The 23,257-nt window shown below is 36.1% G+C and overlaps 1 protein-coding gene across 2 annotated transcripts; it reads left to right on the forward strand.

Moving 5' to 3' along the window:
* The first annotated feature begins 707 nt into the window (after positions 1-707).
* On the forward strand, positions 708-21,780 carry LOC139983333 (uncharacterized). Of its 2 annotated transcripts, none has more exons than XM_071996845.1 (8): positions 708-771; positions 6,169-6,474; positions 7,082-7,423; positions 9,336-9,683; positions 10,589-10,939; positions 16,179-16,211; positions 17,224-17,287; positions 19,882-21,780. In XM_071996845.1, the coding sequence occupies exons 1-8, from the start codon at positions 711-713 to the stop codon at positions 19,904-19,906; spliced, it is 1,530 nt and encodes a 509-aa protein (XP_071852946.1). In that variant the 5' UTR covers positions 708-710; the 3' UTR covers positions 19,907-21,780. The 2 variants fall into 2 exon arrangements, with proteins under 2 accessions (XP_071852946.1, XP_071852948.1); XM_071996847.1 differs by lacking the exon at positions 19,882-21,780 and adding an exon at positions 19,329-19,347.
* Positions 21,781-23,257: the final 1,477 nt, after the last annotated feature.

Genomic DNA, 23,257 nt, shown 5'->3' on the forward strand with positions numbered 1-23,257 from the left:
TAAATTATAAGCAGCTTAACTTCCCTGACATTATTCACACAGTCTAACCATTCTTCTCGACTTTCTTTGATACTTTGTTATTTTCATCATCCTGGATTTGATATACTAAAATTGATGATAAACATAGTGTACATGTAGGTGGAAAAAAACAAAAAACAATTCCGGGCGAAGTAATCAGCAGAAAGTCCTGTGTGCAGAGAATAACTGAAACCGACAATGGTCTGGACCAACCACATGTTGCTTGATTGTTTGAAGTCGCAGAACTTGATAAAATAGAAGCTAGTTCTGGATTGTCATTGGCAGCAAATTGATGATCAACAGCTCCTACCTACTAAAAGTGTCGACCTACTGTACACTGCTACTTTACATAGAGTTTTAACTCCCCCCCCCCCCATCGGAACGTAGGCTGTTCCAAAATTATCGTGTGTAAATGTAACAAAAATGCTAAGCATATTACTCAGTTTGTAAAGTAGTTCTTTTATACAGGGTTCTTTAATTTTAATGCAAGTGAGTACAGTATGAATTACTTCAGTAGGCAGTGTGTACATGTGTGTGACACATTGTAAAAATAATAGGGAATATATTTGCAGATGTCACATTTTAAAAGCGGCTGCCCCGAGATGATGTTTCTTTATCATCTTCTAACTCAATCATTCTCATCACATAAAAATGAAGTAATGATTTAAATCTTTTCTTCTTCTATACAGAACATGGCACAGAGCAAGGTTAAATGGTGTATCGCCACTGTTCTTTTTCAATTTGTGAAATCAAGTAAGTACAGTACTGTACCTTTGTTTCAAAACATCCGGTATGGATGACATGAGCCCAGACGTCATTTCTAGAAGTATGTTCATGCTGAGATCTACTTTTTATGTCCAAGTTATTGAGGTTTAGTTATAAAAAGTCCAGAATTTTCTCTTAAGTTACTGTAGGGGTACTGTAAGACCTAGGGTGCATCGGTATAATTATACCAGTTATACCCAGTATTTCATTCATACCCACACCGGCCCTATTGAAATCTGTCATAAACAAGTATACCGAAAGTACTAGGTATATCCGAAGCAAACCTTATAAAACCACTGGTAAAAGTAATACCCCAAATGTTATAATATACAGACTCAGATTTTACATGCAAACTCAAAGAAATTCATGCTGCTACTGTTCCCATATCAACTCCCCCATACAGTAGTCCCCAACTGTAAACATTCTTGCTGCACAATTTTAGCCCTTGTATTACGCATGCTGCTTGTGCTGTACCGGACAAAAGGTCAAAGAAGGGACTTACTGATACTCTGATAGTGATATGATTCACCCTCCCACCTTCATCTTCATAAATGGTTTAAGCCTAATCGGACAATCACAAGAAGGATGGGTTACCAGGGGTCGAAATTTACGGTATTCCGCTATCCCGAGATAGTGAAATCATGGACGGAATACCAAGTTGCTTGGGTTCACTATTCCGTATGGATAATGCTAAAAGTGATAGCTAACAACAAACTTTGACAAATCCATCTAAATTTACTTGCCTGTCACTAGTCAGGCAACAATTTTAATTTTATTTGTTTCCCGGGCGTTAAAACTTGCCCAGAAATACAAAAGAAACTCACTTTACACGTGAGTTGCAGTTACGTACAGTACATACTGTACATGTTCCGTAGCCAACTGCACTTGCACAGTATAGCAAGCCTTACATTTTCCTCCGATTTATTGCACCTTACACGTTCCGTATACCATCGCGTATGTAGGGAAAATTATCACCTCGTGGGTAACAAGTAGTACAGTGTTGAAAATCCTTGTTCAATTTTCCGCGAACACACTAAAAACAACTGCCTATTTCCCGATTTGGTTATATTTTTTGGGCAAGTCGTTTCAGCCCCCAAATCAAATATGGCTCCTACGCCTATGCTTGTGGGTGTCCAGGGCCAAGGCCCCCGGAAAATATTGGTAATTTTGCGTGTCTGGCGATGAAAAATTAGCAATAAAATAATAACAAATTTTGGAATTTAAATTGTCACGAAACTGATGAAAATTTTAAAATGACAAGTTGGAGACTGTAGCAATATTATGTGATGAAAAGAGATTTAAATTGTCTTACAATCTTTAAAAAGTTCAACTTACAAAACTTCCGATATTATATTATATATGATATTATGAAACAAACAACGTTCGGCAAAGCCCCGTTTCTAGACTGCCATATTATAACAATGAATATACGTAAATCAGTTTACAACTGCAGTGTTTACCCCTACTTAAATACTACATTAGGCTACACATGTGCTGCGAATTTTCCCAAGTACCTTGCCAAACAACTGTGAGCTCATCCCCTGTCTAACACCTGTTTGTTTACATTTTTTGGCACGTTTTCCAAGAAACGATACATGGGGTTCAACTGTTTTGGCTCCATTTTAGAATTAATTAGGTCAGTCAGTAAAGGATCGGTAAAGTAATGCGAAATATTATCTAATAGGCGTTCAAGAAAAGTAGGTAAAATATCCCCGTAACATTTAGATAAGTAAAACACACCTCAAGCCAACCGACTCCTCCGCATGAACAAAACAATATATTCCCCATGATACACGAGGCACAGTCCATACTATACAAGCATCTGCACGATATCAAGGCCCCTATAGTTACCATCTTTATGAAAGTAACCCTTGTAATGACATGTATTAGGCGACTTGGCATGATTCACTAAATGCTTAATATTGTTTACATGTTCTTGTAGAAATCGTCAACTTCGCAAAATACAATAAGTTGTGTTTTGTAGTTACATGTGATCCGTAACTGACGAGGTGGTTAGGCTATTTGCTATACACTTAACTATGGTAGGATATTATTTTTGCGTATTTTTGGAAATTCTAGAAAATACTTTTTCTCCCGCTTAACACCAGATGTGGTCTTATGGTTTATTCATAAATGGGTGTACTAGAGCCTTGTTTACATGACATTAGTTGCATTTAGCACGATATGCCAGATTCGCATGAATTTTTCGAAAGTGTTTTGCTCGATCTTTTCGTAAAATTTGAAAGGTGTACCGACTTACTTTTTGTAGACAATTGGTATTTTCTCTACTGATTTTCGTTTTTTTCCCTCTATACAGTGAAGTGAATACTTTGTGCATTGAGTATATAAACTTAACGCGAATGCAAGAAAACGATGCGGGGACTTCCAGCAGACAAATGTATTCTTTGCGGGATTACTGAGTCAGTTGAAGGGAATCCCGCACATTAGAGGGAACGTTGAACTGAAGTCAAATTCATACGAAAGAAAACGTTTACTAACTAACATAAAAAAAATGTGGAATGGCTATATTGTTCAAAACATTTCCTGCGAGGCTGATTTATTACAGCAACCTTCCCGCACTGGGCCGTAGATGTCCGTGTGACCCGTATACCCTGAAGTGTGTGAAACTAGCTTTGACATTGCCCTTGTGAGTGGGTTTTACAACCTGCGTCCTGGGTTACATGCTCTCTTGCCTCAGTACACAAAACACTAATGATTATCAATAACCCAACAGAAGACTCAACATATAATTTTGATATGTTTTTTTTTTCTTTTTATTGATTCAAAGGAATAGTGGAAAATGAGATGGAATAGTGTACTGTATATTCAAATCCACTATTCCGCTGGAATAGTGGTAAATATTCTAAATTTCGACCCGTGGTTACATTTACACACGGGGGAGGGGGGGAGGGGGAGGGGGGTAGGTACAGAATACAGCACAGCACCTGCTGGAGGTTTGGAACATGTGCTTCGGTACACGGCGAAAAGCGATTAGATGGCATGTGTGCGTACATTAATAACAATACATGCATATTTGTCTAACAAGGAATCTGCAGTTTCCATGTAGTTCTAATTGATGGGATAATCTGGTCTCTATCTTACTGTACTTTCACAATGCTAAGAAGCTTATTGTGGTTTTAAGATGTCACTCTCTTTACATTTGAGAATACCATTTCAAAAATAGAATCCCAAAGTTCTTTATTACAAGACAAGTTAAATTCATTCCCCAGTCACGTTGAATAATTATACCCACACTCTGCTACGGCTAATTGCTTTATTAAAACTTCAGCATACTGTAGTTCTACTGTACTCGCAAGTACAGTTTCCTGCAGTTAACTCACAAGTACAGTACCTTTTCACGCCCGTAGTTTGTCAACCTGTGCTCTAACAAGTTTAATATTTTGGGAAGAAACCATATCTGCGCAATACGTATATTATACCTGTTTTGGGTTTTGATGATAATACTGTAGTTACCTTTGCATTCAAGATGGCGTATGCGTGTGGGTGCAAGTGTGGGTGCAAGTGTGTGTGCGTGGGTGCTTGTGCATTTGGGATGCCCAGCTTGTAAACACTATCTGAAGGAGGGATGGTTGGACCAATTTCATATATGGTGTGTAGAAGTACCACATTGAGTACAGGAAGGCTGTTGTTTTTCGTGAAAGTATGGTAAGGTCATTTGGGGTTACCAGGGGTCAAATTGTGAAAACCTGCATCTCAAGTCCGAGGTAAGCTTGGGCAGATCTCATATTTAATAGATATGTGAATCACATACAAGAAAGTATAGTCAGACTGTCTTTGGTGGAGGTCAAAGGTCATGTGGGGTCATCAGAGGTAAAATTGTGAAAACCTTGTAAATGAGATATTTCAAGGTGTATAACATTGAGTAAAAGAAGCCTCTTGAATTTTGGAGATGTCAAAGATCATTTGGGGACAACAGGGGGGTTTATGATGAATGTAGGGTATGTGTTAATATTCAGCAAGTGGCAGCTGCCCCGAAACAGCCTTGTACTGTAGCCTAAGTGCTCTTCCAAACCTAAACAGCTTGTCATAAGTTTGAATGAAATGAAAAAATAATGATATTAAAAAAGTACTGTACTTGGAGTGTTGCCACTGCATCCCCATTCAACTTCCAACTAATTGCATCAATTAGGTGGTGTCATGTGATCCATAGATATCAATATTATAATTGAAACTGGAGAGATCGATTAGTAGGAAACTGATCACTCAGCTCAGTACAGTAGCAACATACGCAATGAACCGCAGTTTAGTTAGTCTTCGGACCAGTTCTGTGGGCCCCAGTTGATAGCTGCGAGTGTGCCATCAAGAGCTCAAACACAATAATAAAATCAAGAAGGAACACAATGTTTCAATCAGAAACTTTGCAAAGAGCAGTTACAGTTAGTGTTAAGTTAAATTTACATCTGCAACATTGTAGTACTGTAAGCTACTGTACCATTACATGTACAGTATATACAGGGTATCCGGGTACCTGGCTACCCACCTGACGCTATACTACCTAGTTCCTAATTTATTACCCGAATCCTACACAAAGTGTGATATTTTTTTTTGGGCAAACCGATGGTTAGGCCAGATTTTCCCATTGACATAGTGTGGTGTTAGGCTACCATGTGGTCGAAAATAACAGCACTAATACAAGTATTCCATGGATATCTTATAACTGCGCCACAATTTCAGCGAATAAACAGATGGTTTTATAAGCTAGATTTCCTCATTGGCTTAGTGTGGTGTATGGCTACCATGTGTAAGAAATTGAAAAAATTCTCACAATTATTTTATTTTTCATTTGTTGATTTCATAGTTCAAGGAAAGACTGGCAAGGAAATTTATGATACTGTATGTTACTAATGCATGACGGGATAGTTAAAAAGTAATAATGGCAATTGTCTTTTTACTAAATGTTTATTCCAAATGCGATCAAATTGCGGGAATCACGCAATCCCGCTGCTAATGCGAACCCTGGGCCTGCACATACAGTAGATAGTATATACTTAGTAAAAACTGTTTAAGAGCTACTGTAAATTGGGTATTTATATGGTCTAATCCAATAGAGGTGGAGAGCAAACATAAGCAGCGGCAACAGTTCGATGTTAGTACTTGATATTAATTAAATATGAAAGTTATTACTGTAACAAGTTAATGAAAGAAACAAAAGCAAATAGAAATTATATATTGCGGAAAGTTTCAAATCAGCCAATTTTGAAGCAATGCAACTGAAATTTTCAGAATATGCGTGTTCCGAGCATACTATAATTGCAGAATTTTTAAAGAGGTCGAACTACACAACATACTCCAAAATGTGGTGATTTGATAGGGAATGGCCTATACTGTATGCTGACTAATACTTCTATTCTTCACTCCTTCTAGCTGAGTTTTGTGATCATAAGGACTTATACCTGAGACTGGGATCCAGGGGTCTGGTATCATGTGACTTTGGAACATTTCGAGTCGTTGGATGGCTTATAGGAGAGGATGTAGATGACAGAAGTCCTACTATTTTTGTGGAGGATTCTCAACCTAAAGGACCAGGTTATGAGAATGGAGAATATGACATGTTTCAAAATGGTTCCCTAATAATCAACAAAGTCACACTCCAACATGAACAACTGTTTACTGCTAGGATTGTAAGAGATACAGATGTGGAGCACTACACAATTGAAGTGAAAGTGTATGGTAAGAAAGAGTTTCAAATGGATTAATTTTGTTTTTAAGTTCCTCTTTGGTAACGTCTCAAGCGACACTTTCAGAAACTAAGTCTATCACTGATATATGCTTCAGCCAGAAAATCTATAGCCGTGAGCCTGCTCAGTATTTGTGTTATCAATTTCCAGAATGCTGTAGATACTATCCCCAGGGCTTTACTCAATCCACAGCTTTGTACACACAAAGGTGAACACAAAAACATGCAAACCTTTAACTGCAAAACTGATTGAAATTGCTGAACTTTGCCATATAGATTACAAAAAAAATATGTACAGTGAATTGCTGCATTACTTAGCATTAGAAAGCATACCCAATGATCATATGAGATATTCTGCATTTCTGATGATTGTGATGTACAGTAAACCATTTTGACTTTGCACTGTCACTGAGGGAAATATTGCTGCCCTAAAATGTCACAAGCATGGATTACTGCCAAACATTAGATAAGTGATCAAAGAAAGCATTTCATGAATGTGAGCAAAGGTTTTTGAAGAACCTAGCTGTTCTTTCACAATGTGAACCTTTAACTGTTTTATCTATATGATAATATTCCATTTTATTTGATATATACCTCTAGTCCTTCCTGTTCCTGTCTATCCTGTGGTCAATGGACTAACCAACCAGCAGCATGTTGTGATTAATGATTACAGCGGTGGTCTGTTGAACTGTACCATGGACAGAGTCAGACCTAACATCGAACTTGAACTAGTTTTTCTGGACCATGTCCCACAAGATGTTTCTTTGATCAGTATCCATTCCAGTGTAAATAACACAGATGGGACATACAATGTTTCCCTGGTAACTCATCTTACAGTTGGCAGCAATTTAATTGGAAGGCTTACACTACAATGCAGGGTTGCTGGTCAGATGGCAAACTATTTCCCATCAGTGACTCTTATTGATGTTCTTGTTTTAAGTAGTAAGTTGAATTGTTTTAAAGCTAAAATAAACGTTAAACATTGCATTTGATTAATCAGCTCTGTTTTACATAGCTTTGTCTTCATATGTAAACTATTTACACCCCATCTGCGACAAAACTCATATAAGTAGTTATTTGTGATGCAGATGCCAAATATAAGCTACACCAGTGGTGCAGTACTGATATTTAAGGATTAAAAAATGTAACTCATATTCTGTAAGTACATTAGCATGATAGATTGTGGATTACGACTCTTGAAAATCTCAAACTTTAAAGATTTTTCTTTCAAACTAGGCAAAATACCCTCCTGAAATTGTTTGCACACACAGGATAGTACTAGATTGCTTTAAAAAAATATTATTGGTTATTTTCAACCTCACACATTTTGACTTTTTAGCTGTCAAAGAAGACCTCTTTTGCACATCAGATCGACTTTACAGCCCCATATTAAACTTATCATGGAAAAAGCAATAACCCTAAAATTCACTATATAGCTACAGTAGAAGTCGAAAGATTCACAGCTACAGTATCACATGGTTACAGTATGTCGGCAACAAAAACCCTCCATTGTCCTGAAACACAGCATGAATTAGCAACTTTGGAGAACTTTGCATACAAACTTAGCTTCAAAGCAAATACAGGAAGTCATTGTAAACTTGTCTTTGTATGATCTGGGTAATACATAATGCGAAGCAATACTTTAGGAGCAATTAATCACCAAAATATGTCAAATCTATTGCTTGGTCTGGTATATATGTACCTTTAATGATGGCTGTAGAATTTCTCCTGCAGTCACTGCCATGACCACAACTCCCAACTGTAAACGGAAATGAAAACAGTGATTGATAGGCACCCACTGATCAGCACTATTTGGTTTCGATGATAATCACAACCTTTGCATTCATGATGGTATATGTATGGGTGTGTGTGTGCGTTTTGTGACGCCCAGCTTGTAAACACGATATCTCAAGAAGGGAAGATCAGACCAATTTAATATAAGTGTGTAGAAGTACCACATTGAGTACAAAAAGTCTTGTTTTTGGTGGAGGTCTAAGGTCATTTGGGGTCACCAGGGGTCAAACTGTGAAAACCTTGTAAACAGGATATCTCACAAAGGGAATCATGGGCAGACCTCATATTAAGTGTGTAGAAGTACCACATTTTGTAAAGAAGCCTATTGTTTTTGGTGGAGGTCAAAGGTCATTTGGGTTCACCAGGGGTCCAATTGTGAAAACCTTGTAATCACGATATCTCAATACTGGAAGCTCGGGCCGACTTCTTATTTAGTGTGTAGAAGTACCACATTACGTTAAAGAAGCCTATTTTTTTTTGGGTGGAGGTCATTTGGGGTCATCAGAGGTCAAATTGTGAAACCCTTGTAAACATATACACCCTCACCATACATTCTTCAGATTCATGTAGAAAACTGCTCATGTTATATCATTGAAACCACAATGCATTTTTGCTTTCTGGTTTAGAATTCCATACATTCCTTGATTAGAATTAATACTTCCTGATGGCAGGTAAATGGCAGGTAAATGAACAATGGGCATCCCAAGTGATAAAAAAAATTGACATTTCTCCATGAATAGAGACGAACTCTCACAGGTAATTTGTTCTTGACTAAGGCAAACTGACGTTGACAATCCATTGAGCTTCATGTCTAAACTCTACAGGCATGATATGTGTACAATCATGTACATGTATGTATTGATGTACCCTTGTGTGCATGTGTTCTGTATTACATTACTTGACTACTGTAAGCCATTGTCGTTAATTGTAAAATGTTACTATATAAAAAAAAAAAATCACATGTTTACTTCATGAAATTGTTGCCAAAATTGCTCAATAATGCAGCCATTCACTTGATTCATTGAATACTTAACCAAGTTTTGAATGTTCTTTCTTGTAGATGGACTTTGGAAAAGTTATCCTACAATTAATGGATTGACCAATCAGCAACATGTTGTCCTAGATATCAACAGAGAGGACAAACTGACTTGCTCTTGGAATGGAGTACCAAAATCTGGGTATCTGAAATGGGACATCATCAACCCCTCATCTGATCAGATCATCATGACTGATCATCACACTCACACAAGAGATAATGGTGATGGGACATATGACCTCTCACTTCACTCCACGCTGAGTGTCCACAATCCATCAGTTCTCCGTGTTACTCTCCATTGCAAGGTAGCAGCTCCAACAGATCACTGGTACCCAGAGATCACCACAGCAGAGCTGCTTCTCCCTGCAAACTGTAAGCCTCATGGAAATTATATCAAAGTAGACATAATCTGTTACTTAGAGTTAAACACAAAATAGCAGTATTTTCCATATGATATCTGTGTTCTACAGCCAATAGATTTAGGTTATATACAGTTTGATTTATCCTGTATTACCAATTATATATATGATGATATCAATGTAATGTAATCTCTGAGTCAATATTTCATCGTAAACCCAAGTGAAACATTTCACCCAAGGAATGTGTCCTCTGGTAGTAGGTGAAAATCTCTTCTGTTATAAGGAATATGTCACTTGTGCAGAGATAGGGGAAGATCATATAAGAAAAAAAAAGAAAAAAATCATCAATTTACAGATATATACACTGTACATAGTTAAAGGAAATCCATTTTTAATGGAAACACTGTCGCATGTGAAATGGTTGCACTGCGGCAGTGGTCCTCCTCTCTGCTCAGACATTTCTGGACACCTGATAAGTCTGACAGGACATCATTGTGAAAAGTCTGGCATCAATATAGAAAATGGTTAATGAGAATGGGCAGTGTCTCCTTTTGCTAGCTTTCTGAACCATAATATTTTCATATGTTACTGTATTTTAGTTCAGATACATGCAGAGGCAATGTACTTTAATTATTTAATATTTTTTTACATTGGACGGTATATTACAAAAATAGTGGCTTTGTGGCAGTCTTGCAGATCTATGTACCATCCCCTTTTGGTTGATTTAGTGTGAAGTATCAATAAGATTTAAGAGACATTACAAGACATTGTATTTGATAAGTTATTGAAGATAAATAAAATGGAATAATTTAACGACAGATAAACAGTATACTTGCATTTGCAGTTCTACTGTCATGTACTGGCTGTAATCACTTTTCACTTTCTTCAAGAATTGTTTTTATTGTCTTGTCCATGTAGTTGACTGCCTTCCAGCTTTCCCAGTGATAAATGGATTGACTTGTCACCAACATGTAGTGTTGGATGTACAGAGAACAGATGTACTGACTTGTTCCATGCATAGAGTCTCACAAGAAGTTTCCCTTCAATGGTTTATCATCACTCCTGACTCATCAGAAGATGTATCGCTGGATCATCAACTTTCCAGGAGCGATAACGAGGATGGAACTGTTAACATCACTCTCAACTCAACTGTTACAGTTACCAGTCTTTCAATTAACCGTGTGACTCTTCAATGTAAAGTATCCGGTCTTCCAGCTGACTCCCCTCAAGTGTCTTCAAGTCAAGTAGAACTTCTATTTCCTACAATCAGTAAGCAATATCTACTATTACTATATGTTTTTTTCTCATTCATCTGATATTGTAGTCAGGCTACATTTGATAGGCAGACATAATCTATTCAGCATTAATGGTGTGTATATATGCATGTATGTGATATCCTTGGCATGTAAACCATAAGGGACACAATGAGTACATGATGTATTTAGTGCCCACTCAATATGTGCATTCCTTGTTAAGGATTCAAGGTCCGTATTGGTTAACATAGGACTGAAAGGTTACACAAGGTTTCCAGGAGACAAATGTAAATAAGAAAAAAATCTTGTTTTGTAAAGACATTCTAAGTTAAGGTTGGGAAGTTTATATTTAATATGTGATCTGTCTTAGTCATTAACAGACCTTTTGTCTTTGTTGAGTAGAAAGGTCATCTGAGGTCTCTGGACACAATAAATTGAAAAGTTAAATTTAATCAACTTCATACTGGATCTGTGGGTCCAATTTTTAAGACAAATATGGTATTGATTGTTGTAGAGGTCATACAGTTAGTCATTTGAGTTCACCAGAAGTCTGAAAACCCTGTAAACATTTTTATTTCAAGTAAATCTTGAGTTTCATAGTTAATTTGGGTATCCACATTATTAGGTAAATAAATCCAAATTTTTTGTAACGATGAAGGTCATCTGAGGTCACCACACTGGTTATCTGAGGTCACCGTTGGTCGAAGTATGAAAACCTTGTAACCAGGACCACTTGAGTGCGAGAAACTTGCTGATCATGCGGATACAGCAATGACCGAAACTTGAAATCTTGTCAGTCATGTTGCATTAAATTCTCAATTTGGCAAGGCTTTAATCCTTGTTTTTGATTCCTTGTCGAAGGCAAAAGGAATCTACAGTACCGTTCACATTAAATCGGCCGTGGCATCGTGTAACGTGATGCCCTTATCTTTTTCTATCGCTTTCTATCGTGAAACCTGACTACTGTAAATTTTTTGTACACGCTACCACGATATAACGATATACCACGATCACACGCTATATCGTGATACCAAGCCTTCACGATAGCAAACATGACTGCTACATTCACGCTAACACGTTATATCGTGAGATCGTGATTTCAAGCTGAGCGCATCACAATTCGTAACTTCGTTTGGGCTTTGGGTTTTTATTATTCACGATATTTCGTTAAGTCGTAATATCGTGTATCATGAAGTTCCTACTCTACTGTGCGAAAATCGATCTTTACAGGAGTTCCGCCTTGAAAACTTTTTGATGTCAGTTCACAACTTTACACGTTTAACTTTTTATTTAACAACAGTAACATTACGTACGGATAGCGACTTTTCTGTTACTAGTAGTGTTAGTTGAAGATTTTATGTTCCACGTTACTTTGAATAGTTGGCAACATTTTGAAGAATAATAAAGTACTACTAAGCCTTTCTTGTGTTAAGTTTTTATATAATTTATCGTTGGTTCGAACAGAATGAAAAGGGAAAAAAATTCCACCCAACAACTTTGAAGCAGTGCCGGTTAAAAACAAAACATCTTCATCGTCCGCGCAAGGGGCCTCCCTTTTCCTGATTCCTGAGTCTCTATTCAGATTCAAGAAATCTAACTAACCTTAAAAATTATTTTGTTAAGGTTGCCACATATTCCAAACTAGTATTAGCGCATGAAAAGAAGAAAAACGTCAGCCTGTTTTTTTTTCAGATCTCAGTACGAGAAACATGTATTTTATTTGGATAATAGAAAAACTTTCTTTAATGTGGTTAATTAATATTTTCCTACCCTAGCTATATTTGATAAAACCTTCATTAAAACCGACTTTTTAGAAAATGGATTTTGAAGCTCAGTCAACAATTTAAAAAATGCTTACCTTTAAATACTGGCGTCAAAAAATACATTTCGTATTTATTCCAATAAAGATCCACAATGGATAAAAATGCGAAGAACAGCTTACTAAATAGAATTGAAACTGCATGTACAGTACATGGTCATTTTAAGTATCCAAATACTATACAAAGAGATCGAGTTCACCGAAATACCCCTTTTCCCTACCACCTGAGGAAAAGCGTCTTTTATTTATTATAGTACCATACAGTACTTTACATTTGATACAAAAGTAACATCTACAACAACTTCCCAAAATTTGTATGTGTCACAATAGGTTAAGTTTTAACCGCACAGTACCATTAATAATTTGCATATTACATCAAAAGTTACACTCGGGCGTCCAGATGGCGGGAAAATGTACAATCATGTACAATTTGTTGTGTCGTTCCCACGGTGCAATGAACTTGGGCAAGTTGCCAAGTTCGAATGTCGTTGACCTACTTATGTTCCGTAAACAATGTCAATGGGAATTATGTGTGTAAAAACTTGTGTTTTTCCACGTGTTATATATATATAGAAGTTTTACGTAAGCGGAGTGAATTTCGGGGCGGCTCGTTGATTGTGAGGAAGCACTTATCTAAGCATCAATATTTGTGAAATATATTGTACGGTTTTGCTTCACAAAATATTTTTGACTAGTAATTTCTCAATGTATTAAGAAGGGTGACATACCCTATGTTCCGACGTCTCTATGTTCCGACGTCTCTTTAAGTTCCGACAATTTTTTGAACCCAATTTTTTTGTTAGACCCAAATTCTGTCTGACTAATTTTTTGGGGGATTCAATTTTTTCGGACCCAATTTTTTTGGGGACTCATTTTTTTTTTACCCAAATTTTGTCTGGCTTAAGTTATTTTTTTTGGGGGGGACTCAATTTTTTTGGACCCAAATTTTCTTTGTGGAATCAATTTTGTTAGACCCAAATTTTGTCTCACTAACTATTTATTAGGGGGGGGACTCAATTTTTTCGGACCCGATTTTTTGGGGGGACTCTTTCTTTTTGGACCCAAATTTTTTCCGGCCTATTTTTTTGGGGGGGGGACTCAATTTTATTTGGACCCAATTTTTTTTTGTGGAATCAACTTTTTGGACCCACAATTTTTCTGACCTGATTTGTTTGGGGGGACTAATTTTTTTCGGACGCGCCAATTTTTATTTACGAAACAAAAAATAAAAGGGCCCAAAGTTTTTTATGACCTAAATAGTGCTTGTCCGAAAAAAAATTGGTCATAAAAAATTTTAGAGTAAAAACAATTTGTGTCATCAAAATATTTTGGTCCAAAAAATTATGGGTCTTAAAAAAAATTGGTCCGAAAACATATTGGTCAAAAATATTGGTCAAAAGAACTTCAGAGTCAAAAACAATTGTTGGAACGTAGACACGCCGGAACCCATAAAATATACTGGGACTACCCCTAATCATTGCATTTTGGGCGAATGTGTATTTAACTACGTTACATGATGCTTAAACACATGTTTGAACAAAATGAAAAATTCAAGTATTACCACATAAATATTCAAAAAATATACTTTTGTTGCATGGTATGAAGGATTTGGTGAAACCAAACATGTCTGGACTGGTTTGAAAATTCTACGAGGTTCGTGATCAACTTGACCGTCTAGTATTTTCAGAAAGTAAGGTTGCTACCATACAAAACTGTCCGGCCAAAAGCAATTAAATGACTTTATGACATTTAAATAAAAAAAAAGCTTCTAACAGAAGTTATGACCAATTTTGTATAATTTTTAATGTGCGCGTCAATACGGGTTGCCATCAGGATCATATCGATTGCTGATGCTATGCAAAAGAAACTGCTTATTTGAGCATATCATATGGTGCGGGAAAACATTCTTCAAGCAAACAATTTTCTCGAAAATCTTGCAAAATTCGATCGTGAAAACAATGTTCAAACATACTAAAGTATGCCACCCTATGCATCCCGGACGGTGAAAAAGCTACTGTAGGCCTATATTCAGCGTTACAATGCATATTAACCCTATCGTAACATTTGGGACGATTTGCTAGTACAATTAAAGCCTAGGCTGATATTCTTGCATACAAGAAGTTCAGAACGAATGTTTTGTTCGAACTGAAAATATTTTGCGACCGCTATTTTTTTTTAAAGAAGGGGTTTGTATGAAGGAGTTTGGATGAGTAGGCCTACAGTGTGTTCAATAGGCCTATCGTACTAGTTTTGCGATTATGAAACTTGTATGTCGATTGACACTTAATTTTGGTGACACACCGAACTTTTTGATCAGAATTTGCAATAAATCTATCGCACATTGCGTTGAATTGATGATTTCATCTACTGCGGGAAGAAGCCTACCCCAATTCTTTCAAATCACGATGAAACGATCGATCGTTCTGCAACGTGATTCATGCTATAACGATAACATTACGATAGTATACAGTGCCAGTGAAATGATGCACACACTATCACGATATTACGACCACGATGCGACGCACGATATCACGTTAGGTACTTGCTATAGGCGTAATGGAAACGATATCACGATAGACTCCTCGAGTCTCCTCATATTTTGTCACGATACACGATGCCACGGCCGATTTAATGTGGGCGGTACTGTATGTGATGGTGATGGCATATATTTGTTTGTGTGTGTGTGACTCCAAAATATAAATTTGTATGAATTCCATGTTAGGTATGTTGATCCACCTTAGTACAAAACTCCTATCCTTCTCTGTGAAGGTCCATGGTTATGTGAGATTGATAGAGGTCAAATCTGAAACCTATTAAGAAGCATCAGTTCATTAGCAAAGGTTTGGTGAGTCTCAGTGAGTATAAAAATACTACTTTTTTGGTAACAGTCAATTGGTTATATGAGGTCAACAGAGGTGAAGCAAGATAAAAAAGTACAGGTTTAATGAACTTCACACTTGGTATGTGGATCCACCTTAGTCAGGAAAAGAACCAGATTGTTTTCTGACGAGGTGAAAAACCATGTGAACAGGTGTCAAAGGTTGAAATCCTTGTAAACATGTGATAACTTTAAACTTGTATCAAATATCTTTCATAAATTATAAATATAGGGTCTGATTAAAGGTAAAACCATTTAATAGAAACATTTGCATTGGGGCACACTCCAATTTATATTTAGGCATGCTACCTTGCTAGACATGCAGTTCTTATAACTTATTACACAAACGTTTTTGAGCATATCATTTTCTTATATATGTAAATACCTTGTTTGGCAGAGAATGCTTTCTCTTTCCTTGGAAGTAGTACGCACCAATATTACTTAAGCATGAAGAAATGCTTTTACTATTAATATGCATTCTTATTTGTTTTAACTTGTAGTTATCTGCCATCACTTTGAGCCACCCTTTATCAGTATATGTCATGTTTCTCTCTGCAGGTGAAAATTGCATATCGTGGGTCTGGCTGATTGGTGAGTTAATTGCTAAATAGCATGGAACTGGTTGTGGTGGTGGGAATGCTTGATTTGGAAGTCAATATAGCATTAAAGCAGAGATTCCAAAGAAACAGTAAGATTGTTATCAGTGACTGCATGCTACACAAGGACATTTTTGAAGTGGGGGTGAGCATGTAATGAGTGGGCGTGTGGATTTATAAACTATACGTCTACAATGCATTTAAAAATGTAAAATGCTAAAGTTCACATGATCACATGGTCATGTTTATGGAAATTGAAACCTACAAAATATTGAAACTCAGCGAAGGATCTTCAAAAATTGCTTCAGAGAGGTACCTCACAGTTGTTTAACAACCAAGATGACGTTATAGCTGTGTATTACTTGATGTTGCAGTTGCTTGGAAAGTAGGCCAAATCCCACTTACCTCACATTGGCCAAACGGTTTTGAATACACATGTATAGTTGCACTAGTGTGATTATTTAATTGTTGCTAGGAACCACTTTTAATTCCTACGTTCAAGAATTAACCAAAAAATTACAGAAGGAGGGTTTTAGCAGACTATTCCATAAGGTCTGTTCCTCACGATCATAAATTAACTTAAGTGAAACCCTGATGACCATACCTTAGAGAAGTATGTTTTTCTTTTCTAGAAGTGTTACATGTATATATATTATTAGTGTTGTTTCCTCGCACTACTTGCTCTACTTGCTGGACATATGAGCTTCTTGAGAGATAAAGGAGTGACCCAAGGATTTACACACAGGAAGTTAGCTATCCTCAACTCCTTGATAAAAGTGAATCTGTGTTAGAATGATACTATATAAGCCGTATGCTGTGAAGGTATTGTACAGTTCAGCAGTATGTCATTATACTGTACAAGGTGGGTGGAGGGAAGGGAAAAGCTGACTATGTATTTCAATGTTCACTCCACTACAATATGAAACATTCATAACTACAGTACATTGAATGTTCATGATTGTTTCATGTTATTACTTACCCTTTTGTTTTGCATTTTACCTGTTCAGGTATCTGGATCTTCGTCATCATCATCCTCATCATGGTCAAGTGGATTAAACTAAGAAGAAACAGGTTTGAATCTTAACCATTTTTTGTCATCCCTTGTGTATGGATTCAAGTTCGTGTTTGAAACTGAAGATCATGACACTCACCCACTAAAATGCAAAATGTACAGACTTGAAGCTATTGTTTGCATTCTTGTACATGCAATACACCTCTTGTGTGACCAAGTTCAACATTGGTTTCTGTGCATTATGCTCTTGGCAAAATGTCCTCTAAAGCACACAGGAGACAAACAACACAATTGCTGACATAGAGCTAATTCATGAGAAGGATGAAAGGTCGCTGAAAGTTAAAACAGTTGAAAAATTACACAGAGCCATCCCTTAAAACCTCCTAATTGATGAAAATGTTCTAACTTCTTGAATGCATATCAGTGATATGTAATTTGCTATATGCCATAGATGTGGGATGAAACAGTATACTATGGGGAAATTGGGTACTAATTTTAGTAGATCTATAAGATAGCAAAACGTATGGACCAATGAATGTGTGTCTCAGGGATCATAGGAAGATGCGATTTCCAACTGTGTCTAAACTTAAACATAATAACATGCTAAGTACAAGTTTAGAGTAACATATTGATTTGAATATTAGTACAACGATGTGGCAATGCTAAGTGTACCCTGGATAGCTTTAATTATAAATACTCTTGCTTCATTGTCGTTGTTAATGTGACAATGTTGATCCTTATTTTCTTCTTGGTTGCTTACCTGATGAATCTATGCAATTGTGATGATGTAGTGCGTACAAGTGTGTTCATGACATTGGCTTGTAAACACAATAACTCAATATTTCAAGTTGACTTCACTTCATTCTTGGTATGTGGATCCATCTTATGGAGTACAAGAATCCTATTCAATTCTGTGAAGGTCAAAGGTCATTTAAGGGAAAACGAGGTCAAAAGTCTGAAAATTTTGTAAATAAGATTACTCAAAAAGTGCATCTTTGTTGAATTTCTATGTTGGTATACAGATCCGGCTTGGCGAGTACAAGAACCCTATCCAATTGATTTAGGTCAAAGGTCATTTGCCATCAACATTTAAATCAAAGTCTGAAATCTTATATGTAAACACAACAACAAGAAGCACATATTCCTAGAATGTCTTATGCGTAGTATGTAGATCTGCCTTGGTGAGTGCATGAATCCTCTTGAAATTGGTAGGGGTCAAAGGTCACATGAGATCATCAGGTGTAAACCATCTAAACATAACTCAAAACTGAAAGCAACAAATAATCTGTGAGTTCTCTGATGCTATGATTTCTGTTGGTGTACATAGTTAAGTATTGAAGGGGCTCTGTAAGTCTTCAGAACATAGTCATCTAGTTAATGAAATCTGCTTCTGAGTTATCTGCTTTAAATCCGCTCAAGTGTTATATGTCATATGTTTTCACCCTCTGAGCTCAAGGGATCAACAGGTTATCTCAAATGGTGCAATGATTGGCTCAAGGGATCTATAAATTATTTTAAAATTTGCTACATTCTCAGTGGTTTAAACTAGATGACTTTAGTAGTATGATGTGAAAATATTGCAGTGTACAATCAATGTCTTGAACTCTCATTCATTAATAACATTAATAACTATTAAAGCTTTTTATAGCTCAAAATAGTTAAAATAAAATGTCTATGTCTATGTGTGTATTTTTGCATAACAAGACTATTCTTTCTAGATATTAGAACATTTTGGAATACAAATTTTATTGTAAAAATCCTTACCAGAGAATTAAATGGTTAAAACCCACAAAGGAGAGCTGCAACAAAGAGCTGGACATTTCTGAAATTTTGAGGTTCTTACTGACTTTTTGGATGAATTTAACTTACTCTAGTTATGTGAAGTTTTATATCACAAGGTATTACCAAGCCAACTGGCTTTCTGGTTGATAAAAACATTTGTATGATCTAACAAAGACTAATTCTTGTGCCCTGTTAGCATCCATGAATCATATATTGAGATTTGTAAGTTTACAAATAGATGGATTTGGAAGCTGCATTTGCAAGAACTGTTTTAGATGGCGGCTGATAAAAATATTCCTGATCTACATTTTTTTCAAGGTGAACACATTAAAACCTAGATGAAATTACTACTTAGTATGCAGATCCACCTTATGGAGTTCAAGGAGGCCAGTATTTTCTGTGGAGGAAAGGTCATTTGAGGCCAACAGAGGTCAAAGTCTGACAATCTTGCTTTGCTTTGCATTAACTTAATACTTTGTATGGAGATCTACCATACTGAGAACAAGAATTACATCGCTTTCTGCTTCGTTCAAAGGTCATTTGAGTTCAACAATCAGGAAGACTTGTAAATTCTGTAACCCAAGAGTAAAGGTTGCATGAACTTAATACTTTGTATGTGGATGTACCATGTTGAACACTTGATCTGTTTTCTACTCTTTGGAAGTTAAAGGTCATTTGAGGCCAACAGAAGTTAGTAAAATGTAAACAGGATAACTTACAGGAAAGGGAGATGAACTTCATACTTGGTATGTAGATCCACCTAATTCAGTATGAAAATTGTCTGTGCACAGTTCACATTAAATGTTCTCATACACTGTAGAATGAGGCAAGGAATTACTAAGCATTTTGTTTCTGGTTTTCATTATATTAGGTACAAACTCAGAAGAAGGAATTAGGCTGTATAGTTAGGAGGACTGAAGAAACACTATGAAGAATGAAGTTACTTGGAGAGGTTTTCTATTTATACATTAACACATTAAACATGACTATTAGTATTTGGCTTCAATGTTGAGAATTTCAAGGAATTAGGAAAGTAAAGGTAAAGAAGGTGTCCTGTGCTTAAGATTCCTTTAAAGCTCGAGAGGTCTCTAGGGAATACTTTGACAGCGAATTTCTGTTGTGCATGGATGGTGTTGTAGTAATGTAGATAAACCATTCCAAGACATGAAAATCCACCACTTCATCTAACCTCTTTAAAAGAATGTATTTTGCTGTTAAATTTTCAGTTCTTTGTTATCGACAAGGTTAATATTAGTGCTATTGAAAAGAGACGCCCCCAAGGGGAGACGTGGAAGGGGTCCTAGCGGAAAGAAATACAACAGCACAATGTAGTACTGTCCAGTTTCATCAGTTTATTCACTCCACAAGTCAGAACAGGTTAAGAACAGCCTATGCAAACAAATAAGCATATCAATGACATAAAACATATTAACAAGAATACACCGTGAGGAAAATTGTTCTGTTATGGAAACTGGAGAATTAGAACACGAAGGATAATTATTAACGTATAGCAATCTGATCACTGAATTGTTACTGTTTACAACAAATGTAAATTTTCCTTCTATACACTGGAACAAAACAAAAATGGCAAGTTGTATACAGCTACTAAATAACAGGACACTTAGAGATGAAAACTCCTAGAGTACCAGCATAGCAGTTACATAATCATTTAAGAAAAATAAGAAAAAGAACAATTTAGTCAAATTACAAGAACAAACTGTCCCATTAACTTTCCTCTTTAAACTCTCTTACAACTCTCAGCTCACCAGCCCAGTATTAACTAAAGGTGATAGCCAGCATCCTTCAAGCCCTTGCAACATGGAGGCTGTGTCTATATTTTTCTACAGGGGTTTTACCAGACAACATGATAGTTTCAAAACTCATACCTGTATTTATGTTTGAAGAGAAGAATGTGTTCACTAACTATAGACCAGTTTTCTTGTTACCGCAGCTCTCCAAAATACAGAAAGTTACTTGCAAAAAGCTGGATAACTTTCTTGTCAAGCACCATCTCCTTCTGAGGGTCAGTATGGTTTCAGGCTTGACCATTGGCTATTACTTACAGAAGCTTGCCCACTACTGTATGTTGTTCACAATAGGATAGCTAGGTATTTGCCCAACAGAAAGCAGTATGTCCAAAACAGTGATTTAAAGTCAGAGTTTCTTTAATAATGTAGTACACTATAAGATGTTTCAATCTATTTATTTATCCTGTATATAAACGACATGCATAGTATCTTCGAATTATTAGATTTTGTACTTTTAGGTGTTGATACTTATATGATTGCTCCCATGATGACTTTGAGGTACTATCTGAAATTATAAGTTATGAATAGTTAAAGCTTCATGTATTGTTCGCTGTTAACAAGAACTCTCGCAAAACAAGTTACATGATATTTTCTGCTTTTCCATGCACTAGAGTTATAATAAGATAACAATATTGAGCTATACATGTATATCACTTGTAAATGTACACACTAGTCTCTGTTATTTTAATTCTGGTTAGGTTTCTGATTGGAATGAGTGAATTAATGGTAGATGAATGGGTTTTAGTTATGTCAATAATGCAAAGTTGTTGCTGAAAAGTAATGTCAATAATGAAAAGAAAATGGTATATTTGATTAAATATTGTACAGCAATTTTTACTGTTATAATATTTTATTGTTACAGTTATTGTAAGAATATGATGTAAAATGATGTGATAATAAAAGTGTAAATACAAGTGTAAATAAATACAAGTGTAAATATATACAATGTAAATAAAAGTTTCAGTACGAAATACAACTTTTCCTTTGTCTCTGTGTGTGTACATTCTGTTTTTACATTGAAATCATCATATATTATGAGGTTTACACTATCACCACATATATTACAGTAATTTTGCAACTTCAAAAGCTACATCAAATAAGAAACAAAGCATTGACAAATTATGACACGATGTCGTATGCAAGCGACAAGTGCAAATTCTCTAATGAGGGAATTTGATTGAGGCTCATAAAGAGTCCTCAAGAGTAGAGACAGTGCCAAAAAAAAGTGAAGACCTGTTACGTTAACTTTAACAACCATTATATGAGGTCCCTGGGGAAATTATTTACAAATCTGAATAACTAAAAAAATCCAGTCACTTTTGGCAATAGGAACCCAGGCCTGGTTGGAAAGGTATTGAAATGAGGTGTCCAAAAATGTCTTTGTTTTTCAGAATTGAACTAATTATGTATGCAAATGAGGTCTTTCTATAGAAACTGTATTTTGCTTTCCTATTTGAAATTATTTTTATAAAATCTTTTGGACTTTTGATGGTTTGATTAGTTCAAGACATGTTATTTAATAACTAAAACATAAGTTGACGTTTGAATGTGAGGGATATGACTGACTTTTTGACGTTTTGTTAAATTTTCATTTGCAAATAAATTATAATATTTAGGTTAGTTTTTTAGTATTTAGGTTAGTATTTAGTTAGGTTTTATATCAAAGTCATGTTCTCGATGCTGGTCAATGGCTCTTCTGGAGTGATAAGTAGAGGTTGTTATGCCTAACTATATATCATCTTTGACATCTCAGTTGTAGCTATAACTGGAACAAGCTTAGTGTCTCATAAAAGGCTAATTAGTATGTGCATAATTTAAAGCTTGTATAAACAATACACAAAATAATGATAAACAAAGTGCTTTTGAATTATTAAACTATTTATTAAAACCATCCCCCTCCCCTCAATGATATATGCTGCCAGGTTGTCACCCTCCCTAATACCCCTACCCCCTCCAACATGAATCCCTTCCTATAGCAACATCTATCTATGTAAAAGCATAAGCTTATGGAAAATAGATGTATAATCATTAGTCTCAATCAAGGTTACGACAGTAACGTAGGACACTATTGAACCAAATTCACCCCCCCCCCCCCCTTGTACTCTGCATTATACCATGTACTGCACAGTATTATCACTAGTCCCTCCGTCAAGGTTGTGACAGTCTCTTGTGGGTGATGGTTGATCTTCACCAGTGATGCCAACATCTGCTACGGGGGGGGGGGGGGGGTGGTGGAGGTAGGGCAGGTCTTACCGTTGTTCTACAGGGATATTCTGTAACCATGAAAAAATACCCCAAAAAAGGTAAGCTATAACACAACACATGTTTACTACAAATGGGGGGAAATGAGTTTGTTGAGGTATGGGCATCCTTTTTTATACAATTTCCATTTTGCTCATGAATCTATGCCATGTATATAAATTAGGAAGAGTATACAAG

The sequence above is a fragment of the Apostichopus japonicus genome, chromosome 16 (genome assembly GCF_037975245.1).
Source record: "Apostichopus japonicus isolate 1M-3 chromosome 16, ASM3797524v1, whole genome shotgun sequence".
Lineage (NCBI taxonomy): Eukaryota > Metazoa > Echinodermata > Holothuroidea > Aspidochirotida > Stichopodidae > Apostichopus > Apostichopus japonicus.

What these genes read in the sequence shown, in the direction of transcription:
- LOC139983333 (XM_071996845.1), top strand. Translation starts at nt 711, where the DNA reads ATGGCACAGAGCAAGGTTAAATGGTGTATCGCCACTGTTCTTTTTCAA. An exon ending in TTTTCAATTTGTGAAATCAA is followed by an intron (nt 772 to 6,168) that starts GTAAGTACAGTA and finishes CACTCCTTCTAG; the next exon opens with CTGAGTTTTGTGATCATAAG. An exon ending in ATTAAACTAAGAAGAAACAG is followed by an intron (nt 17,288 to 19,881) that starts GTTTGAATCTTA and finishes TCATTATATTAG; the next exon opens with GTACAAACTCAGAAGAAGGA.